The sequence below is a fragment of the Alosa sapidissima genome, chromosome 9 (genome assembly GCF_018492685.1).
Source record: "Alosa sapidissima isolate fAloSap1 chromosome 9, fAloSap1.pri, whole genome shotgun sequence".
In the NCBI taxonomy this organism is placed as follows: Eukaryota; Metazoa; Chordata; class Actinopteri; order Clupeiformes; family Clupeidae; genus Alosa; species Alosa sapidissima.
The window spans coordinates 4,804,385-4,823,837 of record NC_055965.1 but is presented as its reverse complement, the minus strand read 5'-3'; the positions used below and the strand labels follow the sequence as shown (position 1 = coordinate 4,823,837).

Genomic DNA, 19,453 nt, shown 5'->3' with positions numbered 1-19,453 from the left:
AGATAGATAGATACTTTATTGATCCCCAGGGGAAATTCAAGAAAAGTTTTAACCTCCACCCTAAATTAAAACATTCTTGTAGACAAATAATGTGCACTATATATCACATATCCACAGACAGTTGATGTTAAAGGAAGGGACAGACATTGTTGTTAATTAATTAATTTAAACACCGCCAGTATAGAATTGTTTTGCTTTAGCGGCTGATATCACACGTGTTTGTTTATGCTACTAAAAAGCACAAGCTCATTGCCTAACGCCAATATATAGTCTACAATTTCAAGAATCTCAACAAGCACTACATACTGTACATGGTGCTTATTTTTTCGAGGAGAAATTTCTCTCAACACTAAATTAATTCATTACAATCACAGCAGTATGTTTGGACAGATATTGAACATTCACTGGGCACGGTGACAAGAAAACTTACTGGTCATGTTAAGTAATAAAAGTCCAAAATACCCGATGAGTTATGTTCACATATGTTGGCCTATGCCAAGCCATAAGAGCAAGGCAGAGGAGATTGAGAACTCAGTTGGATGGCCTTTAGACTAAATGGCTGATCTAACAGCCTTTGGCTTGGGTTCATCACCACTTCCCCGACTGGGATGATCATGAGCGGGTCATTAGAAGAGAGGATTGTGCGTCTGGTTGTGTGCAGATACTGAAGGTGTCAGGGGTTAATGGCTACTGGGGGGTTGGATGGTATTTTTAATTGCAGAATGTGCTACGTATCTGGTCAGGGGGGACCAAAGGGCTTTGGATGGAAAGGGCGATGACTTTTAATGAGTTGTCAGGGTGAACATGAGATGGGTGCCACCACACATTTCTAGAGATTAAATAAAGAGATTTGGGGAGACAAACTGACATAATTTGGAGTAGGGGTGAAAACAGAAACTAAAAAAAACATCATCTTGTTGAATGTATTTTATCCTGATACTTTTCTTTTAAATATTTTTTTTTTCAAAATTGGCAGTAGTCAGGTGTTTGGTATGCTCATGTAACACAGAGAAAGTATGCAGTTCAGGGTGATGTTGTTGCCCTTTTGGCTTTGGGACTATTATTGAGCGAGTCATTGGGAAAAACATGTGCTGCCACCTTACGGAGACCCCCCCTTCTAAGGCTGGATTGGGTTTCTCATTAGCGTTCGTCTCACAACAGCAAGGCAACGACTCTGCACCAAGAACCACAAGAGAGAGGGCGCAGCTGAGATCCACCGGGAGCAGTGGATACGTTTGACGTTTGACAGATCGCATTCCCAGGGGGGTGGAGGGGAGAGGAGCGTTCGACAAAAAAAGTAGGCAAATACCAAAAACAGCTGTGCTGTCCGTCAAACTCGGTAGGAGGAGGAGCTGTGGGCGACAGAGGAGCAGTAGCTGGTGGAACAGCACGTTCCTTAGTTAGTGTGCTGCCTCTCCTGGCTGCAACCTATAACATGAGGGAGACCAGGGCTGCGTGCTACTTCCCAATGTACAAGAGCCTACAGAATTCCACTTTCACTCACTTCGTCTCTCTCGTTGTACCTTCTTTTTAAACGTACAATGCATTATATGCCACAAACATGTCAGGAAAAGAATGGGACACACTGCAGTGGCTAAAAACCTACATTTTACGCTGTTTTGCACACCAATTCAGTTTACAAATCCTTACGTCTACTTTTGAGTTTTATAACAGGTGTACAACATCTGAAATCAACTGACTGGGAATTATATGCATGTCCTGTTTTTTTACCCCTCCCCCCCCCAACAGAAATACCTGTCTCAGCTGGCAGAAGGAAGCCTGTTCATTGGCCAAATGGACCCATGTGGCTCAGAGTGATGGGTGGGAAGTGGCAAGTAATGGATGATGATGACTGTATGCATTCAGCCGCAGACTGAATATCAAGACAAGAACATGTGACGAGACAGAGAGGACAGGAAGATCAATAGTGTTGGTAAATGATACGGGAGAGAGTGAGAGAGAAAGAAAGAAAGAACGAGAGAAGGAAAGCACAAGAGGGTTATGATGGGGCCTCCAACATCTTACTAGGGAGGAGACGACTCAGGTGGATCGAAAGGGCAAGCCCTCGACATGATGAATAACACTCCAGAGTTCGTCACACGAAACTGAATTACTGTAGTGTTGCACAGTGACTCACACAATAACATCATTTTGAGTAAAACATTTTCAAGACCGTAGTAACACAGAGAGAGGAGTCTATAAAGACCTCTTGTTACCTTATACCATGCAATGGGTATTTTTTTCTCAAGGGCCATTAATGCACTGGAATAAGAAATATATTTTTATTTCTATTAAGATATTATATCGTGTATCTACATATAGTTATGTAATTACACAGACATATAGTGCCTTGCTAAATGCCTGAAATGACCTAAATTAGTTTAGTACATCCAAAACACCAAGGCCTTTAATTGTTGAGTCAACTTTAAAGACGGTGTCTCCTCACTGCAGTAAAAACAAAAAAGGCACAGAAGTATCCTCAGGTAATTCCCTAATTTTGTTAAATACTTGTGAATACATTTTGATGCAAATATTTCTTCAAATGCTTTGTACTTTTTGTGGATTGTATAGACTGTCATTTCGTATTTTGTCCTGTTTTATGGGGTGAGATTTATTTTCTTGCTGACTGTTACCAAAATTGGCTGTTCAAGTAATTCCCTTCATCTGTGCTCTCCTGCCTCATAAGATAAAAAGTAGTGCAATGGAGCCATCAAAATAGACTAAAATACAAATGCATTGTCTCCATGGACAGTGCTTTAACTGTAGAGATACTTGAATTGAACCATGCATTTTCTTTAAAAAAAGATGACAAAAAAATAGTAATTTACAAACAAAAATGTGCAACAAAAATAATTTATTTTTGGTGGTTGTTAGTGTATGTTATAGGTGTGACAAGACTTCCGTTTGTTTTCCGTTTGTTTTGTTGGTCATTTTGGTCTATTTGATATTTGGAAGCAGTGAATAAACTTCTTTGGAACAGCCCACATTATCTGCTTGTCTTACTCTTAAAGCAAACTAAAGCTTCAGAAGTAAAAAGAATGCACATACTGTTAAGGAGCATGTACACTCTTCAGGCACTTCTAGCACGTAGTACTAGTGCCCCCTGGTGTTTAAACTGAGTAGCCTGAATATCACTGAGCACCATGCATTAAGTAGTAAGTACTGTAAGTAAGTAGTAAGTATATATTCTTTTGATTTGGTCTCTGCATTTATCCCAATCCGTGAATTACACACCCAGCACACAGTGAACCATCACCATCACACAGAAACGTGCACAACAGAGATTGTATGCAATACGCAAACTAAGATCACTGTATGTTGTCCCCCATCTCCTTCTGCTACTCTACAAAAGCATCATCCAACCCCTTCTACTCTATTGCTCCCCCTGTTTCTTCACCATACTAAATGTCACCAGCAAGAACAAACTCATTAAAATCTCACACTTAGCATCCAAGATAATACAGCTCCCCACCCCCAGCCTCACTGATGCAAATGACACAGCCACCACACGCCTTGCACGCACCATAGCAAGCAGCCCTGACAACCCCCTGAACCGGTTCTTCACCCTACTCCCATCTGGCCGCAGATACAGAGCCCTGGACTGGAAAAAAGCGCACTTTAAGAAAAGTTTTGTACCCTCAGCAATCACTGCACTTAAACTCCTGTGACGATCATCCATCCCCCCTATTCATTTGTGTTTGCGTTGTCTGTACTGTCCAGCTTTTTGCTTATTTGGTGTCGAGGAGGGAGGGAAACTTGGGAGAGGGGGGTATGGGGTGTGTGTTATGTTATATGTATGAGGCTGTGGATATCCTGCATGGAATATAATAAGAATGATATGTGTGAAAAAGAATATCCTTATAGGACAATAAAGACTCTATACTATGTCAACACAGCGAGGTGAAGCACACACTAATCCCGACGCAGTGAGCTGCTTGCTACAGCGGCGCTCGGGGAGCAGTGAGGGGTTAGGTGCCTTGCTCAAGGGCACTTCAGCCGTTCCTACTGGTCGGGGTTCGAACCGGCAACCGCTAACCAGTAGGCCACGGCCTGCCCCCTCAGTGCTCTGCAGAAAACATATGTTCAACAGAGTAGGTTATTTAATATACTCTCCCAGTTGTATTGCACTTTGAACCTGATAGTTTTTTTTTTTAATTCCATTTTTGTAGTGGGTTCATTGGCTTGAAAACAGCCTCTTAAACTTGATTATTTTCTGGTTTACTTCCTTCTTTATGACGGTAATCTGAATAGTTTTGGTGTGTGAACAAAACTCCGCATTTGAGGAAGTCATCTTAGGCTTGGGAAACACTAAATAGCATTTTTATTTTACTATTTCTGGACCATGGATAATGATTAATTGAAAAGATTTTCACAACCTATAAACATACACCATTAACCCTACAGACACTGACTTACCCTAACACTGAAACACCCTAGACATTCTGGGAAATCTGCTCTTCTTGCTCTTTCTTGAATTCAACAAGGATGTCCACTTTCTGCACTGTAATACAAAGATGAGGATTAACTTGTGGTTTATAAATTTACATATTTATTTTATTAAACCAGCGGAAAAATAACCCCGGCCTCTTGCAACTTGTTACATATTTTTCTCATTTCTTTCCACTGTGACAATTACAACATGTCTCAAAAACATTCACACAAATGCACTTTCGCAAAGACAAGTGATTCTCTTTTATTCGGAAATATTTACAAATAATTCCACCGTGTGATTGAGCCTCGCCATTAGCCAATGAAGGGCTGGGACTGGAGGGGGTAATCATGGGACTGATGAAGGCACAAAAGTATGTTTCTCTCCCTACTGGCACACGCTTCTGTATGTTCCCTTCTCTTATTATAGAGCACGAGCAAGATAAAGTCCACTGCCAGTTTAAAGTAGTGGTTCTGAAATCGTCAAGTAAACGGCATAATGAGACCTGCGTGGTGAACAGGGGTGATGTGTATCAGCATCTGTTCTCTGGAAGTTACACTTGTGAGCCAGTGGTTTGTTTCTGAGGCGTAAGGTCAAGCTGGAGATAAATTCAGTCAGTCAGATATTCATTCAGAATTTTGATGGTTCATTTGTACACTTCATCTACAATCAATAAAAAAAGTCTGATCAAAAATAGCTGTTTGAAAATATCGCTTTAGTAATCATTTTACTTTGAGGCATCCATATTTCACCATATTTTGGTGAGTTTCTCTCAACGTTGAAAACAAACATCTCACATAACTGTTGCTGCCCTTCAGCTGCTCTGCCTGTTCGCTCAGAACAAGATTTCAAGTATGATCTTCAAAATCCCAATGAGGATGGTCCAGAAGATGGACTCTTCCTCCTCCTCAAAGTCCTCCTCTCCCCCTCCCTGAGGGTACCTGGGCTGGCTTTGGGACCCCTCTTCTGAGGGGTACGCATCCCTCTTGAAAGGGTCCTCGGACAGGGCAGTCTGGTCGTAGAACACCTTCATTTCAAACTCGCTCTCCTTGTGAGACGGGTGGCCATAGATACCGATACCCACCGGCCGGGTGAACTCCCCGGGCACCACCACCACGTCATGCCCGCACGTAACCGACTGCAGCTTGTAGGTGTCGAAGCTGGGCCGAAGCGTCTTGTCAGACACATAGAGGTCGGCGTCACCCTTAAGGCTGCGCATGTGCAGGATGATGCGCCCATCGTGGTTTAGACGCAGGTAGCTGTAGTTGCCCGCACCGATGTGGCCCTGCACCACGTGGAGCAAGACCCACTCCTTCGGCACGGCAAAGGCTGACGAGGAGTCATCATCGTCGAAGTGCAGGAAGCCTTGGGCCTGGGACAAGAGAAGCACCAGCGGTACCAGGACGCTCCAGCGACAAGGTACCATTCCGTCACGAGCAATCACAACCTGGGAGACACTGTGCCTCTACCATCCAAGGATAACCTTGGGTGGTAGGCATAAAGGACAGACCAGAATTATTATTTGCCACAAAAGGATATTCAGTGAGGGGGCCATGACTGCATCAGCATATTAAATCCAGTGAGATATGTGGACTACCACTCACTTTATCTCTACACATAGTAAAATGACACCTCTTGGGAGGCATCATGATGACTGATGACAAACTTGCTAAATATACCTCAGTGGCTTTTGCACAGGGCTTTTCACTGGGACAGAGGCATCCGCCACTTGCAGTCAAGCAAAGTAGCCTTGCCTAACATGTAACATGTAAAATGTATAATGTTAAATGTAATTTTATGTTATTTTTGTGACACATTATCAATACCCTGTCACCAAATATCAATATTTTACAAAATTCTTCATATTCTAAATGAACTCATCCGCCAATTTATCATACCAAAGTCACTAATTCACGCATGAACATACAGAAAGCATAAACACTGAAATGTGTCTAGAAACACTGAAATATGCATTTTAAAAATAAATGTTTTTGTTATGTCTTGAGAGACATATCTTTTGTTCTTTAAAAAATCCTTTGTAAAATGCAATGTATATAAGTTACATCACTCCAGCTTTTTGCCTTTTTCTTCTGCTTCACTAACGTTAAACAGATGTGTACTGTAGATTCCACTTTTGCAATGCATGGAGTAGTTTGTGGGTTTCCTAATTTCACAATCAACTGAACACGTGTAAGGGGAAAAACTACGCTAATTTTCCAAGCAAAACTACAATTTTATTATCATTTACTATGACATATCGCTAGTCATCATCTAACTTCTAGCTTGATAATATCACACTAGAGTGACTTGACAAACCTGCTAGACAGCTGACAATTTTGTCACAATTTCGTACGGACGACCAAACAGCTTTGTGTTGCACTTTTGTCTCACATTAGCGAGGGTTAGTGCATTCAATAGCAAAGACACTTGTACTAAACCATCGTCACTGCTTTATCTGTCACCCGAACAGGTGGCCAATTGACAAACTGACATTTGACAAACTGTTAGCTTAGCAGCAACATGAGTCAAGTTGACTGGGCTCGCTAGCATCCTGAGGCAAAACAGGTTAGCACCTTGGACCATTATCTCACACGAAGTTTAACTTAGCTATTGAAAGATATGGACGAGTATTTAAACAATTGACAGAAATACAGTCTCGTTATGTTTAAATGATCTTTTTTAGATTTCAACTTACCTGACCATAACGTCTGAAGAGGCAAGAATAACTATTTGTTATTTTAGAGGCGACAGCATTTCTCTCACTTGGTGTTACCGCTCCTTCTGCAGTTGCCACTTGCTTATCATAGTGCCATAGCGCCCCCAGCAGAACAGGTGGACAAATTGCACAACAAATCTCGACTTTTTCATTACAAAAAATATAGCTGACCTGCATTACGCAGTGTAGGAACCTTTTGTCACGTTTTACACTTTTTGTTTTGCATTTTAAAACTGGAATACTGATTGTACAGTATTAGTATGAGGCCTGTGCCTACTTTCTTTTCAGTGTACCTTCATTGTTGTGGGTCTTTAAGAATTTGAATTGATTAAATCCAAGATGTCCACTGTCATAGTTGTTTTGCGTCATAACACTCCTCACAGACATAGCAGAAGTAAATGGATTTGCCATTTCAGTAAAAAACATAATATCTACTTATATAGCTTTGGGAGATTAATTTAGATATTATGCATTCAATTTTGTATCCAATGAAATTCCATGGTAAGGGTTCACATTATTCTTGAAAGGCAAAATCTGTAGATCTCCAACAGCCAATGGCACTACTCTGGATTGGCAACTCCCCATATTGTGCACCACTGTTGTGGTTTAGAAGGTTAATTTAAGTTCCGCTTCCAAATGAGTCATTAAGCCGCAAACAGCTACTCATTCACCCTCAGTATGTGCTCCACTGAAACAAGGACGCAGGATAACATCTAAATGAACAATTGGGAGTTTACCACACAGATGTCTTATGATTAATGCTTGACATTTGTTACTCATACAGCTATGCAAGATCAGATAGACCAATTAACACTGTCCCTGGCTCTTCTAAGCACAACATTGATTTATGATAAATGTGTGACATTAGTTATTCATAACCTTATGCAAGATCAGATGGACCCATGCACTCTGTCTTCGACTCTCATAGGTACAAACATGCCTTGAATAGTTTATGAATAGACCAATAAACTATTCTTGGGTTTCAAGTCTATATGTAAGGAATTCATGTTTAACTGAACCTCACCACATGGTTGGTAGTGACTATGTTCTGATTGAGGGACCAAGGGTGTCTGTTAGTGCTGTAGTGTGTCTAAGTCAGAGCCAGGGGGCAGTGTGCTGCATTGTTGAACAGTAATCAGCCCAAAGAAACATTTCTCACATGGCTTTGTTGTATCAGCATATTATTTTTTTTTATCATATATCCGCTTGGACAACAGTCAGTGCCAATTTTATCCATGCTGAATCAGACTCTATGACACAAACAAATGATGTTTGAATAGTTTTGATATTCAAATCAGATCGACAGATCCTCGACTCTTTCTGGTCGCTACCACAAAGCATAGAACATCATCAGCAGAGCTTCTGAATAAGAGCATACATGTGAAAACAAAAACGAAAACAAAAAAATCCTTTTTTTTTTTTACTTTACAGTGTTACATCCCTTTGGGCTATTTCAACAGTACCCCAGTCTCCATCTTCAGATCAAATAAACAACATCCCCCCCCACCCCCCCCCCCGATAACCTACATCATATAATGTATTTATCTACAGATGTATTATATTGTTAAGTATTGTATGAACGTTTGATACAGCATTTTATTTGTACTAAATGAATCTCACCATCAATGCTGAATGGTGAATTGCTCATTGTGAATGATCATAGAAAACAATTGAACCAGATTAGCAACTGTTAACTTATATATCAAAAACTTGATTTCAGGCATGCACTTTCACACCTCACACATAAAATCAACGGTACTAATTTAACATCATTTTTTAATCATTTTTTTCTTTTTTACTTTTAATGAACACCAACTGCATTTCTTTTTTAACAAAAGCACAACAAATGTTTCTGGGAAAGACTGTCAATTGATTGAATGATCACCTTTAAGGTTCAAAGCCACATCAAATAGTAAATTCTATAGACAGATATATCTGTTCGACAAGGCTATGTGGAATCCCATGACACTTAAACACTTGGTGGAGATAGGCTACAATTAACCACTTTGAATAGTTATTGCAAACTTTTCTTTTTCCTCAAAACCAATTTTAAGGCCTTAAAAGTACAAGGTGTAAATAATCACTTCACTTCAATATTTCAAAATGGGCCAAAATATCACTAGATTCTCAAGTAAATTAATCCTACAGGCCCACAATTTCCCTATTTGTACTCCCATACAATTTACACAAGATTAATCACTGAATATATACTTTATAAAAAGTTTTTCTTCAAAAAGCTTTCTTTCTGTTTACTGTGTCAGACATATATAGATGCTTGGATATGTAGTTTGCTTTGTTTGCTTTTGCCTTTTCTTTATCCTTTCTCATTCCTTTCAACCATTCTTTAGTCCCCAGATGGACTGTAGCAACAGGTTGTGTGTGGTGAGTGTAATGGGACAAGTGGTAATGTTTGTTTTTCTCTCAGGGAGTAAAAGTATACAAGAAACCATATATGAACCAGGTACATCTCTTGTCAAGATCATTCATAGAGGTGAGTGAAGGGGGAGTGGGGTGAGGGTGGGAGGGGGGAGGGGTGACAAGACTCGCGTCATACAATAACATACAGTACCATGCTAGCTCTGATCGGTTGCTGCTAACCGTTATTAGCGATGGAGATCAGTGTCGTTGCCGTTAAGTCCACAATACCATCGGACGCCAAACCATCTGGCCCCATTCTGCCCGCACGCTTTTCACCTTTGTGTCGTTTCCCACGTCTCCATCCTGTGTGAAGATATGCTTTACAAAACGCAACTTGTATCGGGAAGTGAGGAAAATGCAGGAAGTAACTCTGTCTGTGCAGAAAACAAACATTGAACAATAAAAACATAAAAACATCTAACCTTGGAGAAGTGCTGTGTCTCTCTTTTTTTTTTTAAGGATGGACTGAAGGTACAAATAGACAAAAAAAGCAATTCACATTTGTTGTACAACTGTGTGCAAGTATATAGAAATTGCATGAAAGACAAAGCCTCTATAATGCATGTGTGCAGTGTGTGCGCGTGTGCTGTGCATGTGCTGTGCGTGTGCAGTGTGTGTGCAGTGTGTGTGTGTGTGTGTGTGTGTGTGTGTGTGTGTGTGGTGATATTCTTAAATCAGCTGGAGAATCCAACAATTCCTTTTCAATCTCAGAAGGGCAGAATGCGGCTCACTACATTCCTCGTCAAGACTAGAGCGAATTTGGTAGGTTTTGAAGTTTATCTTGAAACACTAAAATGGAAATGGTTGCACAATTATCAATATTGATTGTTATCTTCAAGACTAGTTTTTTTTTTTTTTTTTTAATTCTTCTTTTCATCTTCTTGTTGTCTGCCGCTTGGTTGATTTTACAAAAAAGAAGCCCAGTTTCTTGTTTGTATAGTTTGCTGGGCCTCCAGTGTTAGTGGATGGGCTGGCGGAGAGAGGCAGCAATCACTGCTGGGAGGTCTGAAGTGGGAGGAGCAGGATGGAGGATGGGGTCAGGGGTCAGACGGGCGGGGCCTTGCGCTGCAGAAAGTACTGGTGGATGTCCTCGGCGTCACGCTTAAGCCACGCAGCGTTCAGGAGAATGTTCTCGCAGCACTGCTGTACCGTGCGCTCTGCTGCCGGCGCGTGGTGGCTCTCAAAGAAGCTCTGGAACAAACGCACAAGGTGTCGTCATGTCATGCCCATCATGCATTCATTCAATCAATCATTTAATCATTCATTCATTTAGTCATTAATTAAATCATTCATTTATTCATTTGTTGTGTTATCTCAGAAATGTTAATATTCAACCTGGGGACTGAATTGAAGTCTATAGCAGAGAGAAAGATATTGATACCATAAACACATATATACACACATACTGCAATATACTGCTTGTTAATCTGGACAGTTTTAGTTTTTTTTTAGTTGCTTTAAAACCAGTTGAACAAGTAACAAACATGCACACAAAGCATGATCAATATATTTACACGTTTATTCCATTATTCCCTTGTTTTGGTGATTTAATAGATTTATTTGTGAGTTTGTTCACTCTTTCCGTAATTTATCAAAAATAGCATCTGTTACTTAAAAAACATTACTTAAAACCCCTAAGTAGTGACTGAGGGCAATTTGACACAGACCCATTTTTAGCTTGCATTAAGCCATTAGCCCAAAACTGTGCAGCAGAGTCGGAGTAGATTAATGGACAAGCAGCACTCACCTTCACCTCTGCAGCCATTTTGTCCACCGCAAATCCATCCACAGTGAGCTAGGAGAGAACACGCAGACATTTATGACAAATCCATCCACAGTGAGCTAGGAGAGAACACGCAGACATTTATGATGGCACAGGCGCTCTTGATCTGTTGTTTTGAAGGGACTCGCATGTGCCATAAACTTTTTCATTTCCACTAATCACTCTATCTGTTAGGAATGACATTCAAAATAGAGCTGGCTCGGAGTAAACAGGATGCTGACTAACACGCTGACACGCAGCATGTCCAGGTCAATTAAACATGATTGCCCCTTGTAGAGCATAGGTCAGTCCAATATAAGAATCCTCCTATTAAATACTCGTCTCACAAATAAAGGTAGCGCGTATACGACGAAAGGTCTACTTATCTGCAAAGTAACAAAGTGGCCTAATTTATCCAGCAGACAGCAGCCAGAAATAAAAGAGCTTTAGTCATTTCCATATTGTAGATAAAGGCACCGCACTGACACTCTGCTGTCTGACAGTCTTTGCGTTCAATAGAAGACTATCTTGCTGGCTCTTGTGGCATGAAAAAGAGCAGATTGTCGTATCATAATTGTCATTTCTGAAAGAAGCAGGCCTTTGAAACTCACACTCCAGACACATGCTTATGTTCCCATGAGCAGGCTCGGCCAGTACACATTTCTGTTTCACATGAGAATCATGTGTCTGAACGCCGCTCCAAGGAACAGAGGCCAGTTAAACAGCTCAATTCTGACTCACATAGTAATACAATTACGATAATCCAAACGCACAGAATTGTGCAGCGCTCAACATGAACGCGTCATGAGGGTGGTTATGACTGACTCATTACAGCAGATGCACAGCTTTGCAACGGATCTGACAAAGAAATATGGAAAAATGCTACCGTCACTGACTTACTGACAAATTGAGCCAACCCAAAAAGTGAATGTGAAAGAGCATGTGCAAAAGTTTGTGTGTGCACTCTCATGTATGGCTGAGCGTGTGTGTGCGTACAACATCCATGTACACTTAAATGATTGTGGCTGGCCATGTGCTTGTCTGTGCACGTACAAGTAGTTATACGCATGTCTCTGCATGACGGGTGTCTGTGAACTGCAGACACACATATGGCAGTTGCGCCCGCTCACCTTGATGAGTCGTGATATGAGGAAGCCGCCCTGGTACCGGTTGTGAAGCTCCTCCCAGTTGTCCTTCACGAACTTCCACGCTGCTTTCCGGCCGTGCTTGCTGCTGCCCGCCACGCCCCCGATCACAGACACCGTGTCCTGAGGACGCACCTCCTCCTGTGCGGGTCACATGACATGCTTGAGGCTGCGCCCCTCCACAAACACACAACAGGAACGATTCCATACACACATGCCCCTCCCTCATCTATAGTGGCAGGAAAAATCTTAATCTTTATTTATAGTATTAATGTATACATGTGCAATATCACATATATGCTTGAACTATAACTGTATGTATACAGGGCCTGGAAGCCGATGTACACACAGCCCTTAGGATAGACTAGAGTTGCCATAGACACGTACACATAGCCCTTAGGATAGACTAGAGTTGCCATAGACACGTGCAGTCACATTTGATGGAGTAAGTAACCTGTGTAAGTAACCAAGAGCTACCTGGCTAACCTCTCCATGGTAATGAGGAAGAACAGCGACGAAGGACTATTAAAGTGAAACTACTGGGACTGTCCACTGTCCAGTATGCACAGTGAAGTAATGGGAGATAAAGGGGGATCATACCGAGAGGGCAAAGGTCAGGACCCTCTGGATGAGATCGGGAGCAGAGATGGCCCCCAGCACCCGCTCGATACGATTCTTCTCCTCCTGCATGTCCGCCTGCTTATGGAGCTGCAGGAGAGGGGGAGAGAGAGAGAGAGAGAGAGAGACATGAATGAAGAGAGGGAGAGAGACAGAGGGAGAGACAGAGGGAGAGAGAGGTAGAATGAGAGCAATCCAGAGGCCAAGATATGGATGTATAGAGAGGGATATGATTGGGTGCAAAATACACAGGGGAGTGGGGCAAATAGACATATTGAATACAAAGAAGGGCAGAACTATTCTCTCCATAGCTTGACAACACGGAAGAAACAGTCTGGAGGTGAAATTGTCAAAGAAAAAATGAGGGGGGGGGAGGGGTTAATTTACCTTAAACATTGTGTCCAGCGTTGTACTGTCTCCATGCTTAAGGACTGTAAGATATACCTGAAAGACAAACACGTTTTTCATTTGTACAGAATCAGGAACACTTTGTACATAAACTCAAAGACAGAAATGACAGAGACAAATTTCAAATAGCATTTATAAGTTGTGTTTAATGAGAACTAAATCAAATCTTTCTATTACTACTCCTGTAAAGTCTCGCTCCCAAGTCCTCTCCATCCCCTAATCCTGTAACTCTTTGCAAGCATCAAGTCTTACATAGGACTTCCCCTTAGTTACTCAATCAGTGTTTAACAATTCACACAGTGTGAACTGCTTAAAGGCCATGAATATCAAGTTCAAGAGTGAGAGCGAGAGCGAGAGTGTGTTTGAGAGGCTGTGGTCCTGTGTGCTTGTGAGACACTGAATTTCTGTGTCTAAAGAAATTTGTATGCACTGCTTCTATAGGACTGACAGTATATGTTTCTGTGTGTATGCATGTGCATGTTTGCCTGTGGGCATGTAGCATGCGTGCCTGAACAAACTGTCAATGTGCCTGTGTGTGTGTGTGTGTGTGTGTGTGTGTGTGTGTGTGTGTGTGTGTTTGAGTGCGCACGTTTGTGTGTTTGAGTGCGCACGTGTGTGTGTGTGTGTGTGTGTGTGTGTGTGTGTGTGTGTGTGCACGCGCATGTTTGTGTATGCGTGTCAATCAAGTGTCCCTGGGCACAAGAGCCTCCTGGCCTCCCACCAAAATGCAAAACACAAGTGACTCCAACTACCCTGTGTTCTTCTTGCATGTAGGACCTGAATAGTAAAACTGCTTACAGGGAATCTGACTTGGTGCCAATGTTTGCATTCACATCAACATGTAACACTTGTGACAACAGCACGCATTGAACACTGCTATAAATACATACTCCAACTGACTTCACCATGGGAGCCATAATCAGGCAGGTGGGGGGTGAGGGCTCTCATAGTCCCCAGTCCCCATGTAAAAGAAACATCCACGCACAGCAGGGGGCAGCCGTGGTCTACTGGTTAGGAAATCAGACTTGTGACCGAAGGATGGCCCATTTGACCCGGCTGGTAGGAGAAATGTGGTTGAATATCGCTCTCCCTTGTCCACATCCACGGCTGAGTGTGTTTGTGTGTGTTTGTGTGTGTGTGTGTGTGTGTGTGTGTGTGTGTGTGTGTGTGTGTGTGTGTGTGTGTAAAAACCATGGATGGGTAAAATGCAGTCGGATAGTACCTCGGGATCAATAAATATTGATCATCAATCTGTCTAGCCAGCCCATCGTCTCACAACACTTCCTGCTAAGAGTATCTGAATCCAAAACCAGGTGAAGCCCAGCTCACTGGCTCGGCTGAGAGGATAAATAAATGATGTGGAATGAGTCACAAGACAGACAGGTGAGTGTGAGCATTTATCTGTGTCAATACACAGCTAAGAAGCTGGGCCCAGATTCAGAGTAATACCCAATAATGCTTCAGCTCCTCCACAGCCTTTCTCCAGAGCTGGCTCTGTGTTATGGCTCTGCTTCTCTCACACATGTCTATATTGCCTTATGCATGCTTGTGCATATGTGTGTGAGTCTGTGCATGCATGTACATGTCTGTGTATGTGTATGTGTGTGTGCTTATCTGTGTATACGTGTATATGCATGTTTGTTTAAGTATATTCGTATGTATGTGCACGAATATGCCTGCACTGTGCAGGCATTTACTTGTATGTTTTTATGCATGTGTGTACATGCATAAATATGTGTGTTTATGTGTGTGCATGTATATAAATATGTATGTGTGTGTATGTGTGTTTATATGTGTGCATCATGCGTAATGTGAGAGTGTGCAGGTGTGTGTGTGTGTGTGTGTGGAGACGGGCTGTGCAGAGCTTACTGGGCTCCTGAGGTCTGCCGAGAGGATCTGCTTGCCCTCCACATGGTCCTTAAACCTCCGGCGGGCCTCCTCCAGCGTGGGCTTATGGCCCGCCTTCCCAAGCTTACCCAGAACCAGACCCCGCAACAGAGCATCCAGGTGGCCTACACACAGGGGAGGGGAGAGAGAGAGAGAGAGAGAGAGAGAGAGAGAGAGAGAGAGAGAGGAGAAAGAACATTAGGCAGAAATGAAATGGCAGAGAATGAGGAAAAGGGGGAGAGATAAGGAAAAGAGGAGAAAAGCAAGTAAAGGTAGAGAGAAGGAAGGTGTGAGAAGAAAGAAAGAAAGAAAGAAAGAGATATACAGAGAGAAATCAATTAGGGGAGAAGTAAGGAGATGGAGGAAGAGAAAGAGGAGAGAAGAGTGTGAAGGAGAATGCAGAGAGAGAGAGAGAGAGAGAGAGAGAGAGAGAGAGAGAACGAACATCATTAGCACTCGGTTTCACAGTTCACAGAACAAGCACCCAGGAGAATAAGGCCACATTGTCCCTGCTTCATTTGGTCCCGTCTCCACCAACAGAGCACCCCCCCCCCCCCCCCCCCCCCCCCCCCCCGGTCTCAAGGACCGCAGCACCGTACAGTAGAACACACAACGCTTTAAAATGTCTGCTGTTATCATATACCAACAGGCCAACCAGCACAGCACACAAATGCCTTTTACTGTTTTGGAGTCGAGCCCAAAACATTGCGTCCTACCACCTGGGCCTTATCAGCTGTCTGGGTCGTTACCATCTGTGGTGCCTGCTTCTTAAATTCTCTTCTTAAATTAACACCCCCCCACCCTCCCCCTCCTCCTCCTCATCTTCATCATCCTTGTCCTCACCAGACCCTGGCCCTTGAGGCCCACCTTCGCCCGGCTTGCTGTCCCAGCCCAGCTTGAGGCCGATGGGGGTGAAGAGGTCGCGGATGAACTCCTGGATGTCCTCGTGGTAGTCGGTGTGGGAGAGGAGCGAGGAGAGCACGCCCAGGTTGCAGCTCAGGTCGCTCCACACCGTGTAGTTGGGCTCATTCACAAAGGCCTCCATCAGCTTCAGCACCTCCACCGTGCTGATCATGCCGGCCCGTGCCTGCAGGGGGCGACGGAGAGACGGGGGGGGGGGTAGAGGGAGAGAATATGTCATTCACAAAACGCCTCTGTTCTAGTCTTCAAAAACGAGGAACTGCAAGAGTGGGTTTGATCAGGTGCAGTTTGCCAAAAGGATTGCAACAGTACGTCATTTTTGAAAATCGGGCACATGGATCAAATACTACAGATCAGAGAGAGATAATAAAGATGAAAGACAGAGGGCAGAGAAAGCGTGAAGAGAGAGAAAGGGGAAGGGCAACAAAAAGAAAAAGAAGAAAAGGGGAGGAAAGAGTTGGAAAGAAAAACAGGACACAGGCAACATAAAAGGGGGTGTGTCAAAATAAAAGAGTTGAAGAGTGTTATACTGCGTGCGTGTGTGTGTGTGGGCAAAGGTGAGGGAAGACAAAAACACAACAGAAGGTAACGTACGCCAGTCACAAATGTCACAGTGATGACACCACAGCTAGAGTCAATCATTGACACGTTTAACTACAGCTGCTTCTAATAGTGGCATGCCTCTCCTCCCTTCTTTATCTATGTTAATATGGGCAAACCAAGAGCTCTTCAGCTCTCAAGAAACAACAAGGAGGGAAGTTAAGGTTGCCATTGCAGAGATAAGAGACCTTCACCTACAGTGACAGCAGTAAAAATAAAGTGATGAAACCGCACCAAATGTACAGTAAATGAGCATGTTAATGGCTCTTGTGTGTGTGTGTGTGTGTGTGTCATGGGTGATTGTGCGGGTCCTACACGCTGACCTAGTCGTGAAGCAAAGCCTGCCACTGACCCACGTGTGAGCCAGCGCAAATACAAAAGCAACATTGCAAAACTTGCCCAATGTCAGCACTCAGCAGCTAAGAGCCACGGAGAGCTAAGCTGTATTTAGATTAGCTCTAGGTAGCTTAGCTTGGCTGGCCCCATTGCTAACCTTTGCTTTGTTTCTACTCCCCCGGCCCACATTCAGCTCAAGCTAATATCTGATTTATGGCCGCGGCGGTCCCTCAGCCTAGCGACGCCGCGGCTAGCCCCTCTCGGTGGCTCACCAGAGAGAAGAGGTCGTTCTGGAGGCCCAGTCGGTCCACAGGCAGCAAGGTGAGGTCTCGGACGCCCGGCAGCAGGCTCTCCAACATGGCCGAGCTGTACTGGATACGGTAGAAGCCCACTGTGCCTGGGTTAATCTGCAAGAGACAAAAAGAGACTATCGGGGTCTGGAGGGATGGACGCTAGAGTGGTCAAAATGGGAATAAAAAGAGAGAAAGAACAAAGCCAACGAGCCAACTGATATATGTTTATATTATTAATTGCTGCTGTAACACCATAATTTCCCTTTAGGAATGAATAAAGTACTCTATCCATCTCTCTCTTCTCTCTAAGAGGAGAGGGGTGTGGTGGGGGAGCCGAATTCCCTTTTAGAGACACATGGGGCTTTTGACTACTTTTAGCCACCAGGGAAAGCATTTATGAGGGGACGAGCGACTGAAATTTCCCACCAGCAAGCTGCAAAATTCAAGGACCGAGAGAGATTATGCATGCTTTGGCTCAATTAAGGGATCATGACCCAACAACAAAAAAACATTTGCAACACTCTGGACGGCATCCAATGCTTCCAGGGCACATTTCCTGTGCAGCATTTGTGAAAGGGTCTCTGCTAGCGCAAGGTTTGCAAGATGAACATGCTGATTCAAGTGTAAGTTTGTGTAAGGGTGTGTGGGTGTGTGTGTGTGTCCTTCTTACAAGCACTTTTGCAAGGACCAAGTATACTATACTATACTTTACTGCTGCAAAGACAACTATACTATTTGAATCAACTGTGCGAAATGCTTACAGGCTTATCTTGATTTCATACAACCTTACTTTACATCAGAATAATCAAAGCATTTCCAGACTTCCCAATAAGAGATTTCATCTCATCAAATGACTCAACTGAATTGAAACATAAACAAACAAAAAACAAAGCTACTGGCCTGACCTTAACCCACTGCTCAGGGCTGATGTTGGGAACGGTGACTGTGGTTTCGGGTTGGTCCAGGAGCACTTTCATCTTGGTGCAGGCAGGGTCCTCACTCGAACAAATACTGATAGGAACCATCCAACTGGGGCAATCCTCTCCTGCAATCACAGAGCGAGCAGATAACCATCAGAACGGCTGTAAACCATAGATATCGATAGTGGCCATTTTAGTTGTCCCAGCATGCAATGAAAATAAATGGCACCCTGTAATTTGCCATTATGCTATTTGCCACTGCAGATGACTGGAGGACCATTATGACATAAAATGCATACACATGACATGTGCATAGAACACATTGCTTTAATATTTTTTTTTTTGCTACATAAGTTTACTCTGCTAAAATTGCTCCTGAAGTCCACAAGATGGTAGCCTGACGTAGTCATACTCAATTCTAGTCAGAATATGAGTCTGATACTGCTCTATTGGGATGTAATTATGGGGTGTATTTCAACCGATACAGGGAGGAATGCCTCTGCACTCAATTGGATAGACCTAATCAATCAGCGCAACAAAATAGCTTACCATGAGGTGTAGGAAGAAAACACACAAACCATCCTTCTTCTCCTATATCCCTCCGTTTTTAAAAATAATTCTGAACAGTGATATGCTACAAACATGTTAAACAGCTGGGAAAGGCTGTCGCAAATCCCTCGAACAGGTGGTCAATCAGAGATTTCAAACGAACGAGGGAACATGTCACAATGCAACAGCGCTGTTTTCCCTTGATGAAAGTGAAACCACGAGTTTTCCCACATCTCAACTTTGGCCAAAGTTTTCAGAAATAATCGTTTTCAGTGATACAACCTCATTAAATAATATGAATGTTCCATATGGGGTCTTAAAAGCCATGTATCCTTCTAGCCACAGCGTTTTTGTTTCAAACATAAGCCTAATCAAAGCGTGCTCAGATGACGTGATAGACCAGGCGCTGTTGCTCACCTGTCCATCATCGTAAAGCCTAATTTGATTGGTC

General features: G+C 43.0%; 3 protein-coding genes across 4 annotated transcripts in view; 1 reads left to right on the top strand and 2 right to left on the bottom strand.

Moving 5' to 3' along the window:
* Positions 1-2,982, top strand: part of rbm20 (RNA binding motif protein 20) — a 44,300-nt gene extending 41,318 nt beyond the window's left edge. The window contains exon 14 of the mRNA XM_042104779.1: positions 1,750-2,982. Coding sequence (XP_041960713.1) covers positions 1,750-1,818 — 69 coding nt within the window. The 3' untranslated portion in view covers positions 1,819-2,982. The remainder of the gene's footprint in view (positions 1-1,749) is intronic.
* Positions 2,983-4,532: 1,550 nt separating this feature from the next.
* On the bottom strand, positions 4,533-7,244 carry c9h6orf120 (chromosome 9 C6orf120 homolog). Its single transcript, XM_042104780.1, has 2 exons — positions 7,125-7,244; positions 4,533-5,912 (listed from the first exon to the last, which is right to left on the bottom strand). The coding sequence occupies exon 2, from the start codon at positions 5,853-5,855 to the stop codon at positions 5,265-5,267; it is 591 nt and encodes a 196-aa protein (XP_041960714.1). The 5' UTR covers positions 5,856-5,912; positions 7,125-7,244; the 3' UTR covers positions 4,533-5,264.
* Positions 7,245-8,411: 1,167 nt separating this feature from the next.
* The window catches only part of npepps (aminopeptidase puromycin sensitive), a 34,293-nt gene continuing 23,251 nt past the window's right edge, over positions 8,412-19,453 (bottom strand). The window contains exons 15-23 of one of the 2 annotated variants that reach the window (XM_042102721.1): positions 18,439-18,578; positions 17,513-17,647; positions 16,227-16,470; positions 15,366-15,508; positions 13,476-13,532; positions 13,071-13,178; positions 12,456-12,611; positions 11,311-11,358; positions 8,412-10,754 (exon numbers count right to left, since the gene is read on the bottom strand). In XM_042102721.1, the coding sequence (XP_041958655.1) occupies positions 10,608-10,754; positions 11,311-11,358; positions 12,456-12,611; positions 13,071-13,178; positions 13,476-13,532; positions 15,366-15,508; positions 16,227-16,470; positions 17,513-17,647; positions 18,439-18,578 (1,178 nt within the window). In that variant the 3' untranslated portion in view covers positions 8,412-10,607. The remainder of the gene's footprint in view (positions 10,755-11,310; positions 11,359-12,455; positions 12,612-13,070; positions 13,179-13,475; positions 13,533-15,365; positions 15,509-16,226; positions 16,471-17,512; positions 17,648-18,438; positions 18,579-19,453) is intronic. The other variant, XM_042102722.1, reaches the window with a different exon arrangement.

Bases quoted from the DNA above. Each gene is read 5' to 3' on its own strand.
- c9h6orf120 (XM_042104780.1), bottom strand. From the start codon at position 5,855: ATGGTACCTTGTCGCTGGAGCGTCCTGGTACCGCTGGTGCTTCTCTTG.